The sequence below is a fragment of the Apodemus sylvaticus genome, chromosome X (assembly GCF_947179515.1).
Source record: "Apodemus sylvaticus chromosome X, mApoSyl1.1, whole genome shotgun sequence".
Taxonomy (NCBI): Eukaryota; Metazoa; Chordata; class Mammalia; order Rodentia; family Muridae; genus Apodemus; species Apodemus sylvaticus.
In genome coordinates this window covers 11,312,020-11,334,677 of record NC_067495.1, presented here as the reverse complement: position 1 = coordinate 11,334,677, position 22,658 = coordinate 11,312,020, and the positions used below count along the sequence as shown (strand labels likewise).

At 37.8% G+C, this 22,658-nt stretch overlaps 1 protein-coding gene across 1 annotated transcript in view; it reads left to right on the top strand.

Moving 5' to 3' along the window:
• Xk (X-linked Kx blood group antigen, Kell and VPS13A binding protein) overlaps nt 1–22,382 on the top strand; it is a 35,574-nt gene extending 13,192 nt beyond the window's left edge. The window contains exon 3 of the mRNA XM_052171217.1: nt 18,409–22,382. Within this exon, the coding sequence (XP_052027177.1) occupies nt 18,409–19,241 (833 nt within the window). The 3' untranslated portion in view covers nt 19,242–22,382. The remainder of the gene's footprint in view (nt 1–18,408) is intronic.
• The last annotated feature ends 276 nt before the right edge of the window (nt 22,383–22,658 follow it).

Genomic DNA, 22,658 nt, shown 5'->3' with positions numbered 1-22,658 from the left:
TGGAAATAGCTTTCATTCTTGATTGTTTAGGGAAGGATGATAAAGAATTATACTTCTTTAGTACAAACACGTTTTTCTAACATTTTCAGTCTGCAGTTGGTTGAATTGTAGATGGAGAAGCTACACATTTGAATCCTAACTGTACTTATGTTAACATGATCTTCTCCCAAGATGACTGTAGATAAGGCTGAGCCCCTCTTTTGCTTTGCCTTTCCCCCTGTGAGTTGTCAATACTGATGTAGCAAAGTTAATTTCTCTTAACATTTCCTCTTACACGTTGAAAGGACAAATGTTTTCTTTCCAAGGTTTCTTTGGAAATCTTAGACAAGTTTAACCATAAAAGATTTAACCATGAAAGACAACATGAATTTTTAACTTCATGTCATAGAAAAGCAAATATAAATCATGTTTTAGCACTTTATTATAAAAGCAGATTACTACCTCCCAAACTGTCATTTTCACAGAATGAAACAGTTTCACAGAACTGTGATTTTTCTCAGGAAACCAGTTTTAAGGTTTGTTTTGATAAAATAACCAATTGTATCTTTTCACTGTCTTACTAATAAACCCAATAAAAGGTAGTTTTGCGATTTGAACTCTTAGTGACCATGATACAAGAACTGTACAAGATTAGGCCACCACCATCAACTCATGGAGGGAGCAAGAGGCCTGGCCCTCCCTGAGGTCTTATAAGGTAGTTAGCAAGATGAAAGATCCTCCCCCTCTCTGAGGAAATACTGGCAGTTAACTGTTGCTCAGGAGGGGAAGTCAGTTACCTCAGTAGTTTAGACACTAGTAAGTTAACCTGTGGTGCCACAAATAACCCTTTATTCTATTGTTTACTCACAAACACTAAAACAGGTTTGGCAAATTTTTAGTGCCTATTTGTGTTCTTATTTTTGATTCTTTTTCTGTAGACATTTTACAGTTTTCTGTAATGCCCAAATTTGTCATTTGTCATTCTTCCCGTTTCCCATTATAGAGCAGCAAATCACTGTACTTTAGGGCAGACACATTATCTTTTCTGCCCATGAGAAATCTTCCTAGCACTTAGGAGACTGACTGAAGCAGGAGAGTTGTTACAATTTCAAGGCCAGTCTGCAAGACAGAAGTCTAGGTTAGCCTGAGCTATGCTGTGTGACTGTCTCTAAAAATAATGAGCCTTATTTTCTTGAGATTCTTAGTATAATTTCATTCACATAACTTTTAAGAAGCTTCTTGTGGTTCCCCAGGAAAAGAAGAGTGATGGATAATTAGGAGTTTCTGTCCTTTCAGCAGACTTAGTAGGTCTCATGGGCATACCTAGTGCATTCCTACACTACTTGTTCTCATAGCTGCTTTCACAGCATGGCAGAAATGATTATAGTCATTTACAGACCCAAAGCTAGAACCTGTTGTGTGGGTGTTGGGTTTACCAGTCCATTCTCAGTATCCTATCTTACTTGGAAATTATCTTCAAGAGATACTCTGAATATTTGATCTTTAGTTTTCTAAAAATCTCAGAAATACTGATCAAAATAAGACTACAATATCTTATCATAATTTAACAGAACAATGATACCTTTTATTTCAATATAAATTTAGGCTTTTATAATCTTAAATATTTGTTATAAGTAATTCTAGCTCATTTGGTGATGAATATGTATATTTTTAGGAAAACATTTCTAAGAAATTTAAATGTATGTTTTGTATTATTATGTATAACATTGGCAAATTAGAGAAGACATGCTTGTTTATGTTAAACCCATAAATCTACTCCTATTTATTGAATATTTTTAAAAACAGAAACCCCCCTAGTCAAGATCTTTGTTTGTTTGTTTCGAGACGGAGTTTCTCTGTGTAGCCCTGGCTGTCCTGGAACTCACTCTGTAGACCAGGCTGGCCTCCAACTCAGAGATCTGCCTGCTTCTGCCTCCCAAGTGCTGGGATTACAGGCGTGCGCCACCACTGCCTGGCCCTAGTCAAGATCTTAAACAGCTGTTCTCCTATATGCCCTGAACATTTTTGTAGATATTTAAATGTATTAACAGATCCACTATTGAATAAAAAACTGACAGACCTGAATCTCTGTTGACTCTATTCTATGTAAATTATGGCTACAATTAGAAAAATGCCCAATCCTAAAGTCAAATCCTCACCTCTCTCTGCCAGTCATAGGAAATCATTTAATAGCCATGGTAGTTTAATTCTCTAATCCCAGTACTTGGGAGTTGGATGCAGGAGGATCAAGGACTCTGACTGACCAATAGCTACATATTGAGTTTGAGGCCAGCATGAGTTATATAGGACTGTCTCAAAAAAAGCTGTCCCCCACAAATCAAACAGAAACATAAAGTTATCATAAAGACATAAACATAGTAAATATGAGTATCCTATTGGCACTCTGGATTTACCTGTACAAGTCAAGAAGAAAATTCCAGGGCAAGCTTTCACTTTGCGTAATGTGTACTTGTCAAAAAGATCTGCCTTCTATGTGATTCTATGGTCATCTTTTCCTGTGTTTCAAAGTGTTTAAAAGGCTCTCTTTTAGAAAGGGTAAAATCATATTACCTGTATATATGCTATTTATCTATTCACGAGGGAAACGGCAGATATAGCCAGTTCAGTAGTTGAATGTTGTCCAGAAATATTAAAATGAATGTATAATTAGAAATAATTTTGTTTTATTATATTGTTAAAGGGAAAACTATTGAAACCTGAATGTCCATTGTGTTCCCTGTTTAGATCATTAACCTGACAGCATATAGGCCAGAACTGGTAAGAAGCAGGGCCTTAGGCAATCACAGGAGATGCCTTGCCCCAGAATTTGGAGATGGCAGCAAATAACTATAAGGACCACCTCTTATTTTAGATGGAGGCAGTGCAGTTGATGATGACATGTTTCAATATAGTAAAAAACAAACAAACAAAAAACAAAGCTGATGCTTGTTTAGAGCCTGGCCAGGCCCATTCTAGCCCCATCATTTGACAAAAGCACAACACAGCTCAGAAAATTGTGTGGTAATGGCATCACCAAATGTTGTCACAGACTGAATCTATTGATGTGCTTCAGACTTCTGTCATATTATGGCAGTTTTAGACGGTGGCAGTTGTTCTTACACAAGTGCACTGGATAGATGGGGAGAGGCTGGCTAGTATAGGGACCTTGAATTAGTGATTTTAGAGGTGTTTGTTGGAAATCATGATTAATAATTTCCTCCACTCTGTCATTTCTACTACATTTGTGTGAAATGTTTGGTTTTATAATACAGTTTTTGAACTTTGATGACTTGACAAATCCATCTGTATGATCAGGTCATACGCTATAGCTATAGCTCTGCATTAGCCAAACACATTCTGTAGCTTCTGGACACACACACACACACACACACACAACTTTATTATGTTGCTTGTTTTCAGAATTGACTGCATTTTATGAATTAATCTAAATATAATAGCTTCAGTTTCTACGTTCTTAGAGACAAATTCGGAGAATGAGTTAGAGGACAGCCTTTTGTGTGTGTATGTGGTCCTTTACATGAGTTAAGCTTACACACTTCAGTTATAGCATCAGTCTCAGGTTTTTTACATGCTTACTCAAATGCACACACATATATAAAGATCTTCCAAATGCCTAAAATGTCTACAATAGATTGAAATGCTGACAGAGTGAGTATGTGTTTTTAATCTGTTTCTGTGTTAGGCCTTTACACTGGGTGTAAGGGTTTCAGAGGGAGGCGGGAGGATGAACCCACATGAGCTACTAGAGCTGGGTGTGGGAGGATGTCTGATTTATCATGGCTGCATCGGAAATTACCCTCTTCTGTGGCTTTCTACTTCCCTGGCATGCTACTCTGGTGATCCAAAGCTCTGAAACAGTCCAAGGATAGTAACCTGCAAAGTCTCTTTGGTTTAGCTGTAAGCCAAGGATTCTGTCAGTTGCTATAGATCATGTTTCTACAAAGCCTGACCAAGAGGAGATTGAGATTACCTCCCATGCTAATATGCCTGTTGAATTAGTACTACTGAGTTGAATGCTTTCACTTTAAATGTGCAGAAACCAACTTTCTCTAATCACTAGCCTATTTTTTCCACCCAAGCAATCTACATCATCTCTCACTTTTCACAACTTATCTCTATATATCCACAAACAATTAGCCTGTCTACCTTTCCATTTAATTCTTTATATTCTTTAGTCATCTTGCTAGTGTCATCTTTGTCATCTTAACTATCAAAGCGTCTTCAAATGACCGCCTGATTGGTTAAGGACACTTGTTCTTAGCCTTGGTTCCAAGCCTCCCCATCTTGTCTTACAACCATCTGTGACTCCAGTTCCAGGTGATCCTGACCCCCTCTTCTGACTTCTGCTGGTACCAGGCACAATAAACAAATGATTAAACATAATGTCTTTTAGTTTAGGAAGTATATATTATCATCATCTATAATTACTGTGCTGTGTAACAGTATGCCAGCATTTACTAGTCCTATCTAATTATGACTTAGTGCTCATCTTTTGACACATCAGTTCCACTCACCCTCACTGCCACGCCCCATTATTCTCCATAGCCTATTGTTTCATGCTGTGTGGTCAGGGTTTTTAGAGTCTGCATATGAATGAGATCATCTGGTACTTTTCTTTGAGTGTAACAGTTTCGTCATTTGATATAACTACCCAAAGTTTCATTGGTTACCACAAATGCCAAGATTCAATCCTTTTATAGCTGAATAGAATTCCATTTTATATATATACACATAGATATGTATATTTGTCAGTTAGCAGACATTTATGTTGTTTCTCCCTACTCCTTTCTTTTGGCTCTTTTAACTAGTGCTGCCTTAAGCCAGGGTGAGCAGATACCACATACCATATGGATCTTATTTCCTTTGGGTGGGAGTAGGGATTGCTGGTTTATCCAGAGGTGGATGCTCTCAGCCAACCATTGGACTGAGCACAGGGTCCCCAATGGAGGAGCTAGAGAAAGGACCCAAGGAGCTGAAGGGGTTTGCAGCCCCATAGTAGGAACAAAAATATGAACCACCCAGTACCCCCAGAGCTCCCAGAGACTAAACCATCAACTAAAGAGTACACATGGAGGGACCAATGGCTCCAGACACATAGACAGCAGAGGATGGCCTTGTTGGACATCAAAGGGAGGAGAGGCCCTTGGTCCTGAGAAGGCTCGATGCCATAGGGGAATGCCAGGACAGGGAAGTGGGAGTGGGTGGGTTGGTGAGCAGGGGGAGGGGGGATGGGATGGGTTTTTTGGGGGGGGGAGCCAGGAAAGGGGGCAGCATTTGAAATGTAAATAAATAATATATCTAATATAAAAACTATTTTTAAAAATGACTTAAATATGTAAATGTTTGTTTTACATTTTCCTTCTATTTACCTTAATTTCACTGTTTCTTTGTGTGTTCGTGAGTGTGTGCGTGTGTGTGTGTGTGTGTGTGTGTGTGTGTGTTTCTGACCTTAAGAGTCTCAGAATTGAATTTCTATTAACATATATAGGAGGTTATTGAGAAACCTAGAGTGCCAAGATATATGCGACTGCATTTGGATATTTGGGATGTGTAGATGCCTAGACAGAGAGTTTGCATTCTTGCTTAGAGGTTTCTTTTTGACGTTGTGCAATTTAATAATGATAAATTCAGGTGGCGTGCTTGCATGTGGAGCAGCTTCTTCATAATATCAGCTGATACTTTGCTGAAATCCTTTGGATCTAAGATCAGTAGCTTAGTTTGAGGTGGCCTGCCTTTCTACCAAATAGTTGTGTTGCCACACAAATGTCTTAGATCTTTTTGTAAGCTGCAAACTACACATATCGACATAAACTTTGAAGGAATGTTAAAGAAATAAAGGGAGAGAGTCTGGCAACAGAAGAATATCGTTTCTTAGTTGCTTGCACTATTTCGGGATGTCTAGGTAGAATAATCTTGCTGGAGGAAATGTATCAGTGCGGTCAGACTATGAGGCTATATAGCTCTCTGTGCTTTATGTTTGAAGTTCTATAGTTCTCTGCTCTGGGCTTGTATTTGAAGATCTGATTACTCTGCTTTCTGCTTCGGCCACCATTCCTTCTGCTATTTTGCTTATCTGCCATGGTGGACTTTTTTCTTTCTTTTTCTTTTCTTTCTCTTTATTCTTCTCTCATACAATGTATCTCACTGCAGCCTCTCCTCCCTCCACTCCTCCCAGTCCCCGACTTCTCTGTCCTGCAGATCCACTCCTCCCTTCAGAAAGTGCAGGCCTCTCAAGTGATATCAACTGAACATAGCATAACAGAATGCAATAAGATCAGGCATAGACCTTCATATCAAGGCTGGACAAGGCAACTCAGTGGGAGGAAAGGGGTCCCAAGCTCAGGCAAAAGAGTCAGAGACACCCCCATTTCCATTGTTGGGAGTCCCACAAGAACACCATAAGGTATATGAAGAGGACTTAGCTCAGACCTATACAGGGCCTGTATTGTCGCTTCAGTCTCCATGAGTTCCCATGAGCCCTGCTTGCTTGATTCTTTAGCTGTGTAGTCCTGGTGCCCTTGACTCCTCTGGCTCCTACAGTCCTTCCTCCCTGATGTACTTTTACCCTTCTGGAACTGAAAGGCAAAATAACTCATTTGTGGGTTGCCTTTCTCATGATGTTGTACCACAGAAATAGAAAAGTCACTAATATAGTCCCCTTATATATGTAATATCCCTTGCTTCATAATATAGACACATTATATATATACACACACACTCATTATCAAGCATGGGATATTACATGTATAAGGGGACTGTATTAGTGACTTTTCTATTTCTGTATACACACATGTATATATGTATGTATATACATATACATATACATATATATATATGATGTTTTTCTTTGAAGGTGAATTGCATGTATATTTTTTCAACTCTCATTTTATGTTTTAAGTGAGAAAATGAAAAGTTGACTAATGGCTATATATTAATAAAGAAATAAGGTAAATATATAGAAAGAGTTAAATTTATTTACAAGGTAATATATTTTTTGCAGTGCTGAGAATGAGATCCAGGGAAGTGCTCATAGAGATGCTTTTGTGTGGATAGGAGTCACTGATGTTAGTGGCCTTTTAAAATTAAAGTTGGTTCTTCATTTAATTATTATGTGGGAGACCAAGATAGACAGTTTAAAGATTCAGTCCTTGTATTTTCATGTATAAGTTGCTTTTGCTGCTTACTACATATTGAAAGCTATTTCTGGAATCTCTAATTGTACTTCAAGACATCTATCAATGACTGAGACTTAGAATAGAATTGAACCTTTTCTAGGAAAAAGAGTATGAAATAACTTTAATACATTTTATATCAGAATTAGTGTAAAGACACATGGTTTTCATTAGGTTATAGAAAATTAGGACAATAAGTTCTTGCCTTTAGGATATCTGAGAATTAATATCCTTTGGGTTGAAGTTCTAGACATGGAGTGCCTATCTGCTTCTGAACATTTTCTGTGTCATATTGTACATGTAGATCAGGATCCAGATATGAACGTTAATTAGAGAAAATGTTTCTGTGTGTACATACATACATTGATGATGGACTAGTAAATAAGAGAATTACATTTGTTTTACCTATAGTATTTATTGGTTTAATAATAAATCTTTGTTACTAACTTATAATTGTTGAGTGTCTACAATTAGTTTGGGTGTTGTGTTTAGGTAGAGTTTAGGTACTGCAACATTATTTGGAAAGTTATATTCCACTCTGCCCAGTCTCTCAGTTTACATCATGGGTGAATGCCCTTGAATGAGATACTGGATCCTCGGTCCTTACACCTCTCTTTGCTCTCTTGAAGAGAGTTGTCTTTTTTACCATATATTCCAAGCTACCTTGCCACAGGCTCCAAAATAAGCCTTTTATCTTTTAATGTTGATTATTACAGGTACTTCATTATAGCCATAAAAGTTTTTAATGTACTATATGCCAGATGTCAGTAAATAATACAAGATCTTTGTCCACTAATAATCTATCAAGTATATCAACTTATATGTCTTTTAATCTAAAAACCGAGTATTGGTAGAATGATAAAATAAGAGCTAATTCAAGGCTGTGCTTATTGAAATTCTCTATTAACAAAAGTTTTTTTTACCATAGTAAGCACAGAATAATGCGTTTGAAAATAAAAAAGGATAAAGAGGTGGGTAAGATTACTGAAAAACATTGCCGCTGAGATGATTAATACAGCTTAGAATGTCTGTCTTGTTAGCAAAGAGAAAATGCAATAGCTTCTTTTAGCCACAGGGGGTTCAGTGGCCATAGCTGACTGTTTTTAAAGTTCACTGTTCATGAAACACTGTATTCACGAGGGTCTGTCATGCCTTGACATAGTTATGGATGAGGTTGTGTGGATGAGGCACACAGGAATGCAGGAACTTCCTCATTCATCTGACTATCAGAGCCAGTGTTTTCTTGTCCAGCTGATGCTTCTTCTCACTGCCTGAGACTGGCTGATAAGAGAGGACGGGGGCAAGTTGGTAGGGCAGATAGAGGAGTGTGTCCCTGCCCTACTTCTTCTGAGCATTGCTTGTCTCCTCAGAGGTGATCCCTAGGAATGAGCTGAGTGAAGTAAGGCTTAACCGTTTTCTAGGCATAAGCAGTATCATTTCAGAAGGTCTTTAGATGTGGGCTACTCATGTGCTAGAAAATAGGGAGATGTGGGCTCAGTGTAAACAAGTGTTATCGACTTGACAAGAGTTAGGGAAGATTCTCTAGTCCCATTGGGGCTCCAGGTAGTTGTAAGGATAACAGTGTTGCTTGTTAATGATAGAGATTAAAAAGGAGAAACTGAGAAATAGACCCAGGTATGTTTACTTAGGTGGAAAAGCCTAAAAGTGGTTGAGACCAGACTTCTAGATTGCAACTGCTAAGCTTTCCATACCAGCACTGTTCATTGAGCTGAGTGGTACCAGGCAGGTTATTGAATATTGGTAGATGAGGATAATAAAGCTATGTTCTTTATATTCATATTATAGCAGTGATAATTAAGTGATTAGCACCTCTAAAATTGTTATGTTTTTGGCATGAAATAAGTACAGTAAAAGGATAAAGAGGTGGGGTAGGTTACCTTTTGAGTACAAAAAGACTTATCAGGAGGCAGTGTTATGGAAGCCAAGAAATTGAAGTATTTCTGCTGAGGAAAAGAGCAAAATGACTCAGTGTCTGCAGGGAATATAGTGTATAGTTCTGCTAACACCGTGTGGGGTGTAACTGATAGGACAAAATATTTGGTCTGGCAGTCTAACAACTCAATAAAATATAAGTTTGGATTTTAGGAAAAGTCTTCAGTTTCTGAGTAAAATCTGCCAAAGTACTATCTATGTTCAACAACAAAACGTGGTAAAGGTAATGCCTGCCGCTGAGAGTTGAAGATTTTGACAGACTAGAGTGTCTGCTCGTTAGATCTGTATACAAGTTTCACTTCAGTAAGGTACATTGACCTTGCTACTGAGATTATTTTCTACTTGGAATTTGCCAGGGTAGAGGCCTCAGAAAATGCCTGTGTGAACTTCATAGTGGCGGTGAGATCACTTTTTGTCTTTTACATTTCAATTTAAATAAACATTTATTGTTACACATACACATGAGAGTTGTCATGTAGCATTTGTCTTTCTTAGTCTGCATTACTTTGCTTAACATAATGACCAGGCCCATCTGCTTTTCTGCAAATGTTATGATTTTCTTCTTTTTGTATAATTTAGTGGTTGTGTAGTAGTCTGATAGTTTGAATCTTCCTGATGACTAACCAATTTGATTTTATTTTTACCGTTGTAGTTGCCAGTGGTGTGTGTGTGGGGGGGGGGGGGGGCGGGTAGTAACTTTAGTCTTTTATGCCTTTTTTAAATTTGGATTTTATAGCTGTAGAAGAAGTATAGTGATTTGATGCTTTTAGAGAAGACCCAAATTTGGGTCCCAGCACCCACATAGCAATTCTCAACCACTTGTAATTCCAGGTCAAGGGGATCCAGTTCCCTTTTCTGAACTCTTCAGGCACCAGGCATTCACACATATACATAAAAAATAAATAAACATAAAGAACTATGGGTAATTCTGCTGGAGTAATGTCCAATATGAAATGGTCAGCTTTGAAACATACATATGAGTAATATTATACAGAGTGAACAGGTTACATTTAGGGATACACATACATATTCACATGCACACACACACACACAAATTATTAGTGAAAAAAGAGGCCATGGATTTGAAATGAAGTAATGAAGTATGTGAGAATGATAGGGAAGAGGGGCATGCTATAATCAAAATGTAAAAAATAAGGGAAATAATATTTTTAAATTGGATTGTATTTATCCTTCTTGATTTGAAGCCTTAAATAAGTTAGTTTATTTTTTTAAGGCAAGGCCTCAAAGTAGCAAATCAACCTGGGTTAATCTTAACCTTAGTCAATTGAAATCTGTCCTTCAGTCTTTGTGAGGGCTCAGTCCATTTCTCAGTTACATTTAAACCTAATGTCATTTATGTTGCTGCCAGAACCTTGTGATATTTTGAGGCTGAATGTCAATATTTACTCACACACCCAGCAGGTTTGAGAGACTGCTAAAAGTTTTGTTCCAATTTTTAATCTCTTAGTATGTACTTCCATTTGAGTAAATATTTTGTGGGTAAAAACAGGTCAGAATTTTCCTTAGGGACCATCCTTCTTTCTAATATGTTAAACCCCCAGAAGTATTCATTGCTTTGGTCAGTTTTTGATGCATTTGAATACATGATTGAACAGTTGTTTTGGTGGGAATACTGGAGCAAAAATAATTTAACCTGCTTTTTGTCATCATGGAAATCCTTTCTGGTTTTTGCCCTTCCCCCATTTCTCCATCTATTATAAGTGCTTATTGACAGGTATATATAAATATAAGGTTTTATTTTATAGTATATTAGTCTGTGCATATCTGACTGGCGAGTTTAGGGGAATATCTTTATGACAAGATAAAATCTGTGAGTTTGATCCATAGTTCAGAAACTAAAGCAACCAAAGAAGATAAATTGTTCAGTTAGCACATAAAAATATCCTTAAGTCATCTGGAAAATGAAAATAAAAATCCTAAGAAAAACCATCACATTCTTTAGAATGGTTAAAATTAAAAGTTAGATAATAAACAATGTTAGACAGAATACAGAGGAATTGTAATTTTTACACTCTGCTTCTCATGATTTGGCAAATAGGTTGGCAGTTCTGCAAAAAAAATATATATATATAAAATTATTGAACCATCCAATAACTCTACTCCAATCTAGTCAAAGGGGAAAAAAATGTGTGTATGGAAAGACTTGTGTGTGATTGTTCAAAGCAGCACTATTTACAGTAGCTTGGAACTGGAAACAAAGCCAATATTACTTGGCCATAAAAAGAGATGAAGAGCTGATATACACTATAGCATGGATGAACCTTAAAACCATTAGTGAAGTCAAAAAATGTCTTTCAGTGCCAGTGCCAGCATATTATATTATTCTGCTAATATGAAACTCCAGATTAAGGAAATCTATAGAGACCAAAAGTAGATTGGTTATTGCTTAAAGCTGGTAGAGTCTTTTTCATGGTGCGAGGACTAAAGGACCTAAAAAACAATTTGCAGTAAACCAGGAGGAATCATGGCAATGGTTTGTACAGCTTACAATGATGGCAATCCCTCTTGTTTTCAACCATGGCTTCCTCATTTCCCTCAGAGCTTTCAGGGTCAGGCTGGGAATTTAGATGAGAACAAAACTGAACTCTAGAATAAGTATTCAAAGCTAACCCCAAAGTGCAAGTGCTAGAATCCAGCAGGAACATTCACCAGTTAACTGACCAGGAATCCACAACACTACCAACATAATTCAGACTTGGTTTAGCCTTGAGCCCCATTTCCTGAAGCAACACTTAACTTTGCTTCTTTAATTACTCTTGATGTCAGAAAACACTACCTTATATTCCTGTGTAACGGGCCTCTGATTTACTTCAAATAGCATCTTTAGACTGTTGGCTTAAACCTTAAATACCTTTTCCAATTTGGATTCTAATTCTCTGGAAATGTTAGAGAAAGATACAACTTTTTTTTATTGTATATATTCTTTATTTACATTTCAAATGATTTCCCCTTTCCTGATTCCCCCTCCCCTCCCCCTGTTCCCCAACCAACCCCAACTTTTTTTTAAATTTTTTTTATTTGATATATTTTTTATTTACATTTCAAATGATTTCCCCTTTCCTAGCCCCCCCCACTCCCCGAAAGTCCCGTAAGCCCCCTGCTCTCCCCCTGTCCTCCCACCCACCCCTTCCCACTTCCCCATTCTGGTTTTGCCGAATACTGCTTCACTGAGTCTTTCCAGAACAAGGGGCCACTCCTCCGTTCTTCTTGTACCTCATTTGATGTGTGGATTATGTTTTGGGTATTCCAGTTTTCTAGGTTAATATCCACTTATTAGTGAGTGCATACCATGATTGATCTTTTGAGTCTGGGTTACCTCACTTAGTATGATGTTCTCTAGCTCCATCCATTTGCCTAAGAATTTCATGAATTCATTGTTTCTAATGGCTGAATAGTACTCCATTGTGTAGATATACCACATGTTTTGCATCCACTCTTCTGTTGAGGGATACCTGGGTTCTTTCCAGCATCTGGCAATTATAAATAGGGCTGCTATGAACATAGTGGAACATGTATCCTTATTACATGGTGGGGAATCCTCTGGGTATATGCCCAGGAGTGGTATAGCAGGATCTTCTGGAAGTGAGGTGCCCAGTTTTCGGAGGAACCGCCAGACTGATTTCCAGAGTGGTTGTACCCATTTGCAACCCCACCAGCAGTGGAGGAGTGTTCCTCTTTCTCCACACCCTCTCCAACACCTGCTGTCTCCTGAATTTTTAATCTTAGCCATTCTGACTGGTGTAAGGTGAAATCTCAGGGTTGTTTTGATTTGCATTTCCCTAATGACTAATGAAGTTGAGCATTTTTTAAGATGCTTCTCTGCCATCCGAAGTTCTTCAGGTGAGAATTCTTTGTTTAACTCTGTACCCCATTTTTTAATAGAGTTGTTTGGTTTTCTGGAGTCTAAATTCTTGAGTTCTTTATATATATTGGATATTAGCCCTCTATCTGATGTAGGATTGGTGAAGATCTTTTCCCAATTTGTTGGTTGCAACCCCAACTTTTAAACTTCGGTAAATACATGGAGGCAGACAGAGTCACCTAAGTCCATGACCCCATAAGTTAGCATATGCTTAGGTTTGAGAGTTCTTAGTGTTTTCTCCAACTATTTCTTTGGGAGTGTTGAAACTGAAGGTTCTTACCAGCAGTGAAAAGAGACAATTTGTACTATTTGCAGTTAGTTGCTTATTAGGTTCAGGTAGATTGATTGCCTTTTTGTGTTGGCCACAGTTCTTGGATTTGGTGATAAGTGTCTGTATGAAAGAGGGGCTACTGTGATGAGATTGCATTCTAATAGGAAAGAAGGCGACCTACACAAGTCTGGTAATGAGATAAAGGTGACTGTGAATGCTCAATGCAGTTAGTTGAACTTGGAAAAGCCTTAAAAGCACTTAACAGGGCTGAACATGAATGAGAGCTGCAGAAGGCATCACTGATAAGGTGATAGCCACTGAACCTTAAAGAGTAAACGAAGCAAACCCTATGTGGTAGCATACTTCTGTAATCCCAGCATTAGGGAAGCAGCCACAAGCAATCTGTTGTCATCCATGACTAGATTACATGGTCAAAGCTAGCTGGGTCTACATGAGACACTGCCCCTAACAAAAAAAGGATACAAAGCTTTAGTTAGGCAGCTAGAAGAGATGCAAGATGGCTCGTGGTATTGAGAAATATATGACCACATGGCAAGAGCCGTATGTTGCTCAGACATGATAGAATCAGACAAGGAGAGAAAGATCTGAGTCAGACATCTTAAACTTGAATGTTCCTACAGATCACTTTGAAAATGTTGTGAAAATAGGTTTTAATTCAGTGACATGAGCTGGGATGCTCCCCAGTCTAAAACTGTTGGCTCAGAGCTATTCTGAGTAGCAAGAACTCAAGAGATCTATTTGAGTATAATGAGGGAGGAAAATAGAAGTGTCCCAGCACACAAATAGCTATAGGAATAGGGTAATGTATGATTGTAGTATGTAAGAGATTGTTGGGGAAATAATGGTTTTGCTCTATATATTTGAGGGGTATATTTTGAGGCATCTACACCATTTCTAGCAAAAGAAATACGACAGGCATAGGAGGAGAAAAGGAAATTGTTTCCTGAGTAAAAGAAGAGAGATGTGCTTTTGAAGGCCCGAGTAAGGGCTGCCATGAAAGTGAGGGAGAGAGTGATCAGTAGGAAATGCTGTGGCTAATTTGATGAAGAGGATAGTGACCATCAAAAGGTATATTGGAGGGAACCCAAAGGTGAAATTCAGAGAGCAAGGAGTGGAGGATTAGGAAGTAAGTGTTTTGACTAGAAACAGCTCATGGTGTTTTCTTGGAAAGTGTCTGACTGTGTGTGTGTGTGTGTGTGTGTGTGTGTGTGTATTAGCAGACAAAAGAAAATACAGTGTAAAAGAAGGTATTCTTTCTTCTTTCATCTGCCTATCACTGTCTCCGTTCCTCTTCATTTTTCTTTTCCTCTATTCTCCCCTCCCATTCCTTATTATTCACAGAAATCTCCTCATTTTCAGTTTTTTCAAATGCAAGATGCATTTTAGATACAGCTGACTCAAATAAACTCATATACTCAAGAGAAATGAGCCAACATTGAAAGAACAATTGGAATTTGGAGGAGAAAGACAATATTTGATACAATAAAGGTTTTGAAAAGGAAACCAGTCCTCGAGGGTGGCCCAGGCAACAGTCAAGGCTCCAGATAGGTGATCCTTTGTTTACTGAACTGATAGAAACAAAAGATGAGATTCAGTGCATCTCAGAAGCAGCCTTGAAACTTGAACTTCTAGCTGCTTAGTGTGTGTGTCAACTCTCCCCATTTCTCTTACCCTTACACTCTCCATCCCTTTGAGCTTTCTCAGTTCTTGCCCCATCCCCATAACACGCTCTATTATTATTTGGAGACAGAATCTAGTTAGGTTTCTCAAGGTGCCTTTCAATTTACAATATTTCTGCCTTAGTCTCCTGAGATTACTAACATACACCAACATGTTCACTTGTTAATTTTATTAAAGTTTGACGAAAGTGTTTCATGAGTTCTGTGGTTTTCTTGAAATAATGTCTTCAGACAGCAGTTACATTAACAGAGAACCATCATCAACCATCCTCTCTACCTTACAGGCAGCCTTCAGTATGCATTGCTACCCACATAGAAACTGTCTTCTTGTCCAACAACTAGAATTCCTTTCTAAACAGAATTCTGGGGAAAAATAATGTTCATTTCTTTGCATAAAGGCTAAGGTTTTGGTGTCAAGAAATGAGCAAATTCATACCTAATGACAACTTTTCCAGGTTCACAGAATTCTTGCAGCACTTTGATGGAATAGAATAGGAAAGAGGAAGCAAGATTGTGGCAAGGATTTAGAATCTACTGAAGCCCTTGCAGGTTACTTTTTAACTTAAATTGTTTCTTGCTTGTGATAGAAGATGAGGCTAGCTTTATGAAAAGATTTAGAGTTTGATAAAGAACCACTTAAATAGGCAGGATTGCCAAGTATCCCTTCATGTTACTCAGTATCCTTTCTGTGGGTAGATAGGTTTAGGAGATGATGTCAGAGAGCCAGCCCCTAAAGACTTATTCTCTGAGAGTGTTAGAAGATGAAGACAAGGATAGGAGAAACCATGGCTGAGGGGTACCAGGTAGGGTCTGGTTCTCTGCAGAGATGGAGAATATTCTTCACCAATGTTCAGGGTTCTTGTTTGCCTCTCATGTACTTTTCTCCATTTAAGTCTATATACATTTGTATTTACATGACAAAACCCTAGTCATTTCCTAGGTATCAACTCACCTCTAGAGGCAGAAATATTTATTGTAAGCATTTTGTGTCAGCTTTTTTGTTTCCTTAGGACAGTGATTCTCAACCTGTAGGTTGTGACCTCTTTTCAGTGGTGGGGGTTGGGGGTGGGGGATGAAGGGGGATGTCGAATGACCCTTTCACAGGGATCACTTAAGACCATTGGAAAACAGATATACATTGTAACTTATATTACAGTTTATAATAGTATTAAAGTTACAGTTATAAAGTTACAACAAAAATAATTTTATGGTTGTGGGTCACTACAATATGAGGGCTGATACTAAAGGGTTATAGCATTAGGAAGATTGAGAAGCACTGCCTTAGGGTATTACCTTTCTTGGCCAAATTTCTATGATATTTTACAATAGGCATCCACCATTTATATTTATATGGTTAAAGTTATGATTTTAAGGTAATTTATTTGTATTTTCAAAATTCTGTGCTTGGTTACTCAGCACCAAGTGGGTAAATAATTGTTTAATTCTCTTAATAGAGAAAAGGATATTATGCGTAAACAGTTGGCCTTACAAGAAAAAAACTGGTAATAGTTGTGGTCCTTATATTGTTTAATGTAATACACATTTTCAGGTTAAATATCATAAATATAACATTTTATATATATGTATGATTGAATGATTTATATTCTAACTATGCATGAGTAGGTTTTTAGCATATGAAGAAGTATTTTCTTGTAGTGGAGAAAAATTTAAGTACTGAAAGAAAATGCTTCAGTACAAGATCCTTAGGATGTGAGCATCTCTACCCACACATAAAAACTACCACACAAATATTATGCATTACAGCATTCACTCAATCAACCTCTCAAGAAAAACTCAGTATTTAGCTACTTCCTAGTCTATTCTGATGTTTGTAGCTTTTAGATATTAGTAGATGCCAGTCTTTACAATGAATAATACTGCTTTCTAAAAGCAGTGTCAAAAACTGAGTAAAGTTGATACTTTGAGTAAAATTGAACTTTCCTTGGGCAAATTAAAAATGAAGGCATGTGACTCTTTAGGCTCATCAACTATATATTTTTCCATTAATTCAGAATTTAAGGAGAAAAACTTACTTTTCATGTATTATTTTAATTAATTTTTATGTCGATCATGGTATGTAATATGTAGATTAAGGACAACATGAACCAAATTGGTTCTCTCTTTCTAGTATGTGGGTCCCTGGAATGAAATTCAGGTTTTCAGGATTAGTGCTATGCACCCGTACCTATGGCGAGATCTTGCTACCTTCCTTTTTGTATCATTTAGATGTAGTTTTACTACATGTATGGGAATACATGAATTTTCACTTTAAGAGCAGGCATGGATAGAGCAACTGAACTTAAGGTAGTATAATATTGACAAAACAGACTAATAGATCTTGAACAGAACATATTATCCAGAAATAGCTTGCTTTAGAGTTGACATTATTTGATCTTCAACAAAAGAGCAAAGACTACACAATTGGAAAAAATGCATTCAATAATTGGTGTTAGAATAACTGTATATCCCCCATAGGATATCTGTGACATGTAAGTAAACACAGAGCTTTTACCATTTGTAAAGTTGAACTCAAAATATGTAACAACTCAATGTATAAAATGGTATACATGCTGGAAGATAATATGGGAAAATCTCAAGGGTCAGGGTTTGGTGATGGCTTTGTATGTGTAACATCACAAAAAAGATAAAACTGAAGAAATGCTAGACATAGTCTTGATTCTGCAGAAACTGATAGACAAGCCAAAACAACAAAATACATGTAAAAGACTCTTCACGTTTTCATTGACCAAGATTGGCATCAGGAATGAGTTTTAGTCTATGTTGCCCCTGAAGCAGGCCCTGAGAGGAGTTGAGGATATTTATTTATTTATTTATTTACTTATTTTGGTTTTTCCAGACATGGTTTCTCTGTGTAGTTCTGGCTGTCCTGGAACTCACTTTATAGACCAGACTAGCCTTGAACTCAGAAATCCGCCTGCCTCTACCTCCCAAATGCTGGGATTAAAGGTGTGCGCCACCACCACCCGGCTAGGATTTATGGCCGTGCATTTGAAAGGAATGTATAACACACATGAGAGAAAACTGAGGAACGGAAGGGGATGAGCAGGGTCATTATTAAACAGAAATCACAGTAGGTGACTAGAAGTGAACACTGGGAAATAGCATAGAGCACATGTCTTACAGCTATTCTACAAGCAGGTGAGGAAGCAAGTTCTTACTATGGCTAGAATGAGTTATTGAGGGGTTCACCCATGGCTCTCAATCCCCCGGTGCTTTAGCCTGCCAGGGATGTGTGGATAGCAGTCTTGTGTAATTGTGTAAGAGTCCTTGGGCAGTCTCACATGTCACCAGGTGGAGCTTAGTAATACAGAAGAGTCTGAGGCCTGTGGGTGGGAGATGACAAAGCAACGGCCAGAGGATTCCTGGACGAGGTGAGATTTGACAGTGTTCTTTCTCTTCTCTCTTCAGGCTTCATCATGACCTTGTCCCTGCTGTCTATTGTCTATGGCGCCTTACGTTGCAACATCTTAGCCATCAAAATCAAGTATGATGAGTACGAGGTCAAAGTCAAACCCCTGGCCTATGTCTGTATCTTCCTCTGGAGAAGCTTTGAGATTGCCACTCGGGTCATAGTCCTGGTCCTCTTTACCTCTGTCCTGAAGATCTGGGTGGTGGCAGTCATACTTGTCAACTTCTTCAGCTTCTTCTTGTACCCCTGGATCCTTTTCTGGTATAGTGGCTCCCCATTCCCTGAGAACATAGAAAAGGCCCTAAGTAGGGTAGGTACCACCATCGTGCTCTGTTTCCTCACTTTGCTCTATGCTGGCATCAACATGTTCTGCTGGTCAGCTGTCCAGCTGAAAATCGACAATCCGGAACTCATCAGCAAGTCCCAGAATTGGTACCGGCTGCTGATTTACTACATGACAAGATTCATCGAGAACTCTGTCCTCCTGCTGCTGTGGTATTTTTTTAAGACTGACATATACATGTATGTGTGTGCGCCTCTGTTAATTTTGCAGCTGCTCGTTGGGTACTGCACTGGTATTCTCTTCATGCTTGTGTTCTATCAGTTTTTCCACCCTTGCAAAAGGCTCTTCTCCTCCAGTGTTTCTGAAAGCTTTAGGTCATTTCTCAGGTGTACCTGTTGGTCCTCCATGAGGAGAAAATCCACTGAGCCAGTAGGAACGACAGACACAGACTTAAAGGCATGCACAGAGCAAGATGTAATGCCTTCTACCAGTAAAATGACTCCCGAGACTACTGAGATTTGGACTGCTGTTGATCTGTGCTCTGCTTAATGGAGGGACTTCATACACATCACGAGCCCTGCACAGGGACTAAGGCAGGGAGTTAGCTGTCAGTTCCCTGTGAGCTGCTACCTTTTATAAAGCTCTTGAATTTGAGGCAGCTTTGGGAGCACTAGGGAAGCCTATTACCCCACAGTTTGTTTTTTACTTGACTCTGTTATGTTCTTGTAGCCTCACTGGCCGTTTCATTGACATAGTATCCCTGAAGTTTCAGTTGAGCTGGTCATACTCATCAGGTAGAATGAAGAGAAATGCTTCTTTTCTAGTTCCTAGCCTGTTGTCTCAGTAGCCTGATGCTTTACTACTACTGAATATAGCTTTATACAAGAGTCACCATGACAGCTCGAATAGGTTACTAGGAATTTTACAACTTTGTTCCAATTATAGCTTACAGGAAAGTGATTTAAGTTTGTTTTATCAGTATGTTCCATTTTCACCTCAGTAAGACTTTTTGTACATAACCAATTGTAGCCACTCTGGCATGCAATGTGCATTTTGTTCCAAGGGCCTAGATTTGGGGACTTTATTCTCCAGGATCCATTGGTACAGTGATTTAGGAAAGCCATGTTTCATTCCACATGCTGAAGAAGGTAGGGGTCAGGACAGATTGGGACAACTGTTAAAACATCAAAATGGCAGGAGCTCATACTAAATGTTTAAAGATAGGAATTGGTTAGAAGGTAGGCTTCTCCTCCAAACTCAGTCTTGTCCTATAGTTCTGAGAAATTTCTAGTAGAATTTTCTATGATTAATATTTTAAGAAAGAAGAAAATAAAACTAATACTCTTCATCCCTGTCTCCTTGCTTCCTTGCCTGCCAGGAAAGTTTTAAACAAGATTTAACCTCAGTCTTGAGGTTAGGTAATAAAATGATCAGAAGGTTTTGTTCTTTATGAAATCCATTTTGACTTGATAGCAGCTCATTTTAATGTGATCTTCATTTATTTTCCTCCACACCATTTCATCTAATGAATATTTTTTCTCTGATCTGGAACTATTTATTTTAATTTAAAAGGGTTGGATAGAATATTGTCAGTAGTCTAACAAAAATGCCAGCAAGCAGTGCTATGATTTCTACCAATAAATGTAGGTGATGAAATGTTTACAAACAAGTGACCATGAAATTCACACCAACTTAACTTGAGAATTGTAACAAAATTTAATGCATTTTCAAAGGCACCTCTATTTGTGATTCTATAAGATAGAATAGATACTTACTTTTCTGACCACCTAAATCCGTAAAACATTTATCTGGTCATCATACTCCTTATAATTGCTTTTAAAAAAACTTTTGGTATCAAATTGATGAGTAATTTCATTAAAAAAATGAACATTCAGTTTGGTAACTATTTTACTATAGTAGAGGATTCGTAAAATAGTAAGTGTTCTTTGATGTATCATTCACACTGTTAATCTTTGTACCATTTTGTATGCACACACTTCAGGAAGGTTCTGAACCACAGAACATCCATTTTCCTTCCTGAAATATTTGTCCTCATTTGTATTTCTTCTGGTCTGCCAGGCTTTGTGGCTTATCTGTATGAGAATGCATAGGCAGTGTACATCATCAAAGTGATACTTTATATGACAGATACTTCTTTGTACTTTTCTTGCTCAGAGGTGCAAAACTGTTGAAAATACATAACAATACAGGGAAAACAAGCTTAAGATGCTAAAGCACTCCTGTTCTGGTTGTTTCCTAGTTTAAGAAGTGCAAAATGATTGAGAGGGTAGGAAGAGCACCTCTAGGTGATCCCCAAAATGCTTTTTTCTGTCAAATCATTTCCATATGTTTACAGGCACCAGGTGTTTTCAGTCTTGAATGTGAAGGACATCCTTTCCTTGAAGCTTTCCAGTGACTGAGGGTAGAGGTGGTACCCATTTCCAATTTCAGGCCATGCCTTGACCGTGAGACTAACATCCCTTTGACACTTCCTAGACAGGTTCAGAATTAAACAAGGGTAAGGACGCTTGTATTTTTCTAGCCTTGGATTAGAAGCATGACCTCAAAATACTTTTAAACTCTTAATTTTCAAATATATTGTAAGTCCTTTTGTCTTAGTCAGTTGGTAAGCATCTTGAATGACCTCAAACCAAACTAGCAGTGATAAGCTATCAGACGCCAAAGGCCCATGTCACACTTTATAAAGACAGGTATTGTTTATTTTTAATCTAATTGTTTATTGTTTATTTTTATCTAATTAGTCTCTTACCAGTCTCTTGGTAAGTAGACATTTTCCTTGTGCAGTCCCACAAGTCTCCATGCCCTAACTTACCAAATTAACATGACACACTATTCCAACTTACCTCACAAACTTGTTGGAAAGATTTCATTACGTAATAGATGAAAAAAATATTTCAAAGTATCATAAAGAATACTAAAATATTATTCAAGTCCATAAACTGGTTATCATTTGTAGTTTCGTTTTGTTGTTTTCCTGACTGAAATGACATAAGTAGTTTCATCCACATCCGTCTTTAGTTAATGTACAGGTCTTTGGGCTTCTCTGCAGTTGCCATCCCTTACCATCATTACAAACGAGTACTCAGGGCATGTGGCAATGACTCAGGGGGCAAGATTTGTGCCACCAATCCCAACAACCCAACTTCCATCCTTGGGACCTACATGATGGAAGCAAATAAACAGTTCCCACAACTGTCCACATATACACGGATGCACACACACACACACACACACACACACACACACACTTACAAAATAAAAACTTTAAAAGTAGCCCCTAAGCCCTTAGTACTTGATGGGAAAAAAAGACCCAGTGGATCTCAGAAAGTACTTCTGATAACAAATAAGTTTATTGTCTTGATATTATCCTTTATAAAGAATGTAACAGCATCTTTTGATAATTGTACATTACAACTTAAATGGCTGATTTGAAGCATTAATTAAATGTGAATGTAATCTGTACAGTTTTGTAAACGGGAAACTAAGCTTAGTATTGATTGTCTTGCAAATGCATCATTTCCTTGAGATCTATCTTACACTAGTATGGTTGTATGTGCCAGTGCATCTCAGTCAGTAAATTGTGGGTGTGCACTTTTGTGGACTGCTTCTCAGAGTCATTGACTCAAATGTTGTTTATGTTTCTTCATATAATAAATTAATTTTTTCCAATTTTCTCTTGCATTTTATTTCTTGTATAATCTTCAAATGACTACTTTTTAAAACTTAAGGCCCATTTGAAAGACAAATTTGAAAATGGTTTGTTGTGATTATGTACTTTTTAAAATGTAAAATGGAAATCCCTGAAATAGGATGCAAAATTCAAGAATGCAAAGATTCAGGCTTTCAATACAACAGCTGCCCATGAAAACACTGCTGTGTTGTAAGATTTGCTCTATTTATTGAAGCCATGCTGCTGGATACTGCTACTGAGATGCTGCTGAGATA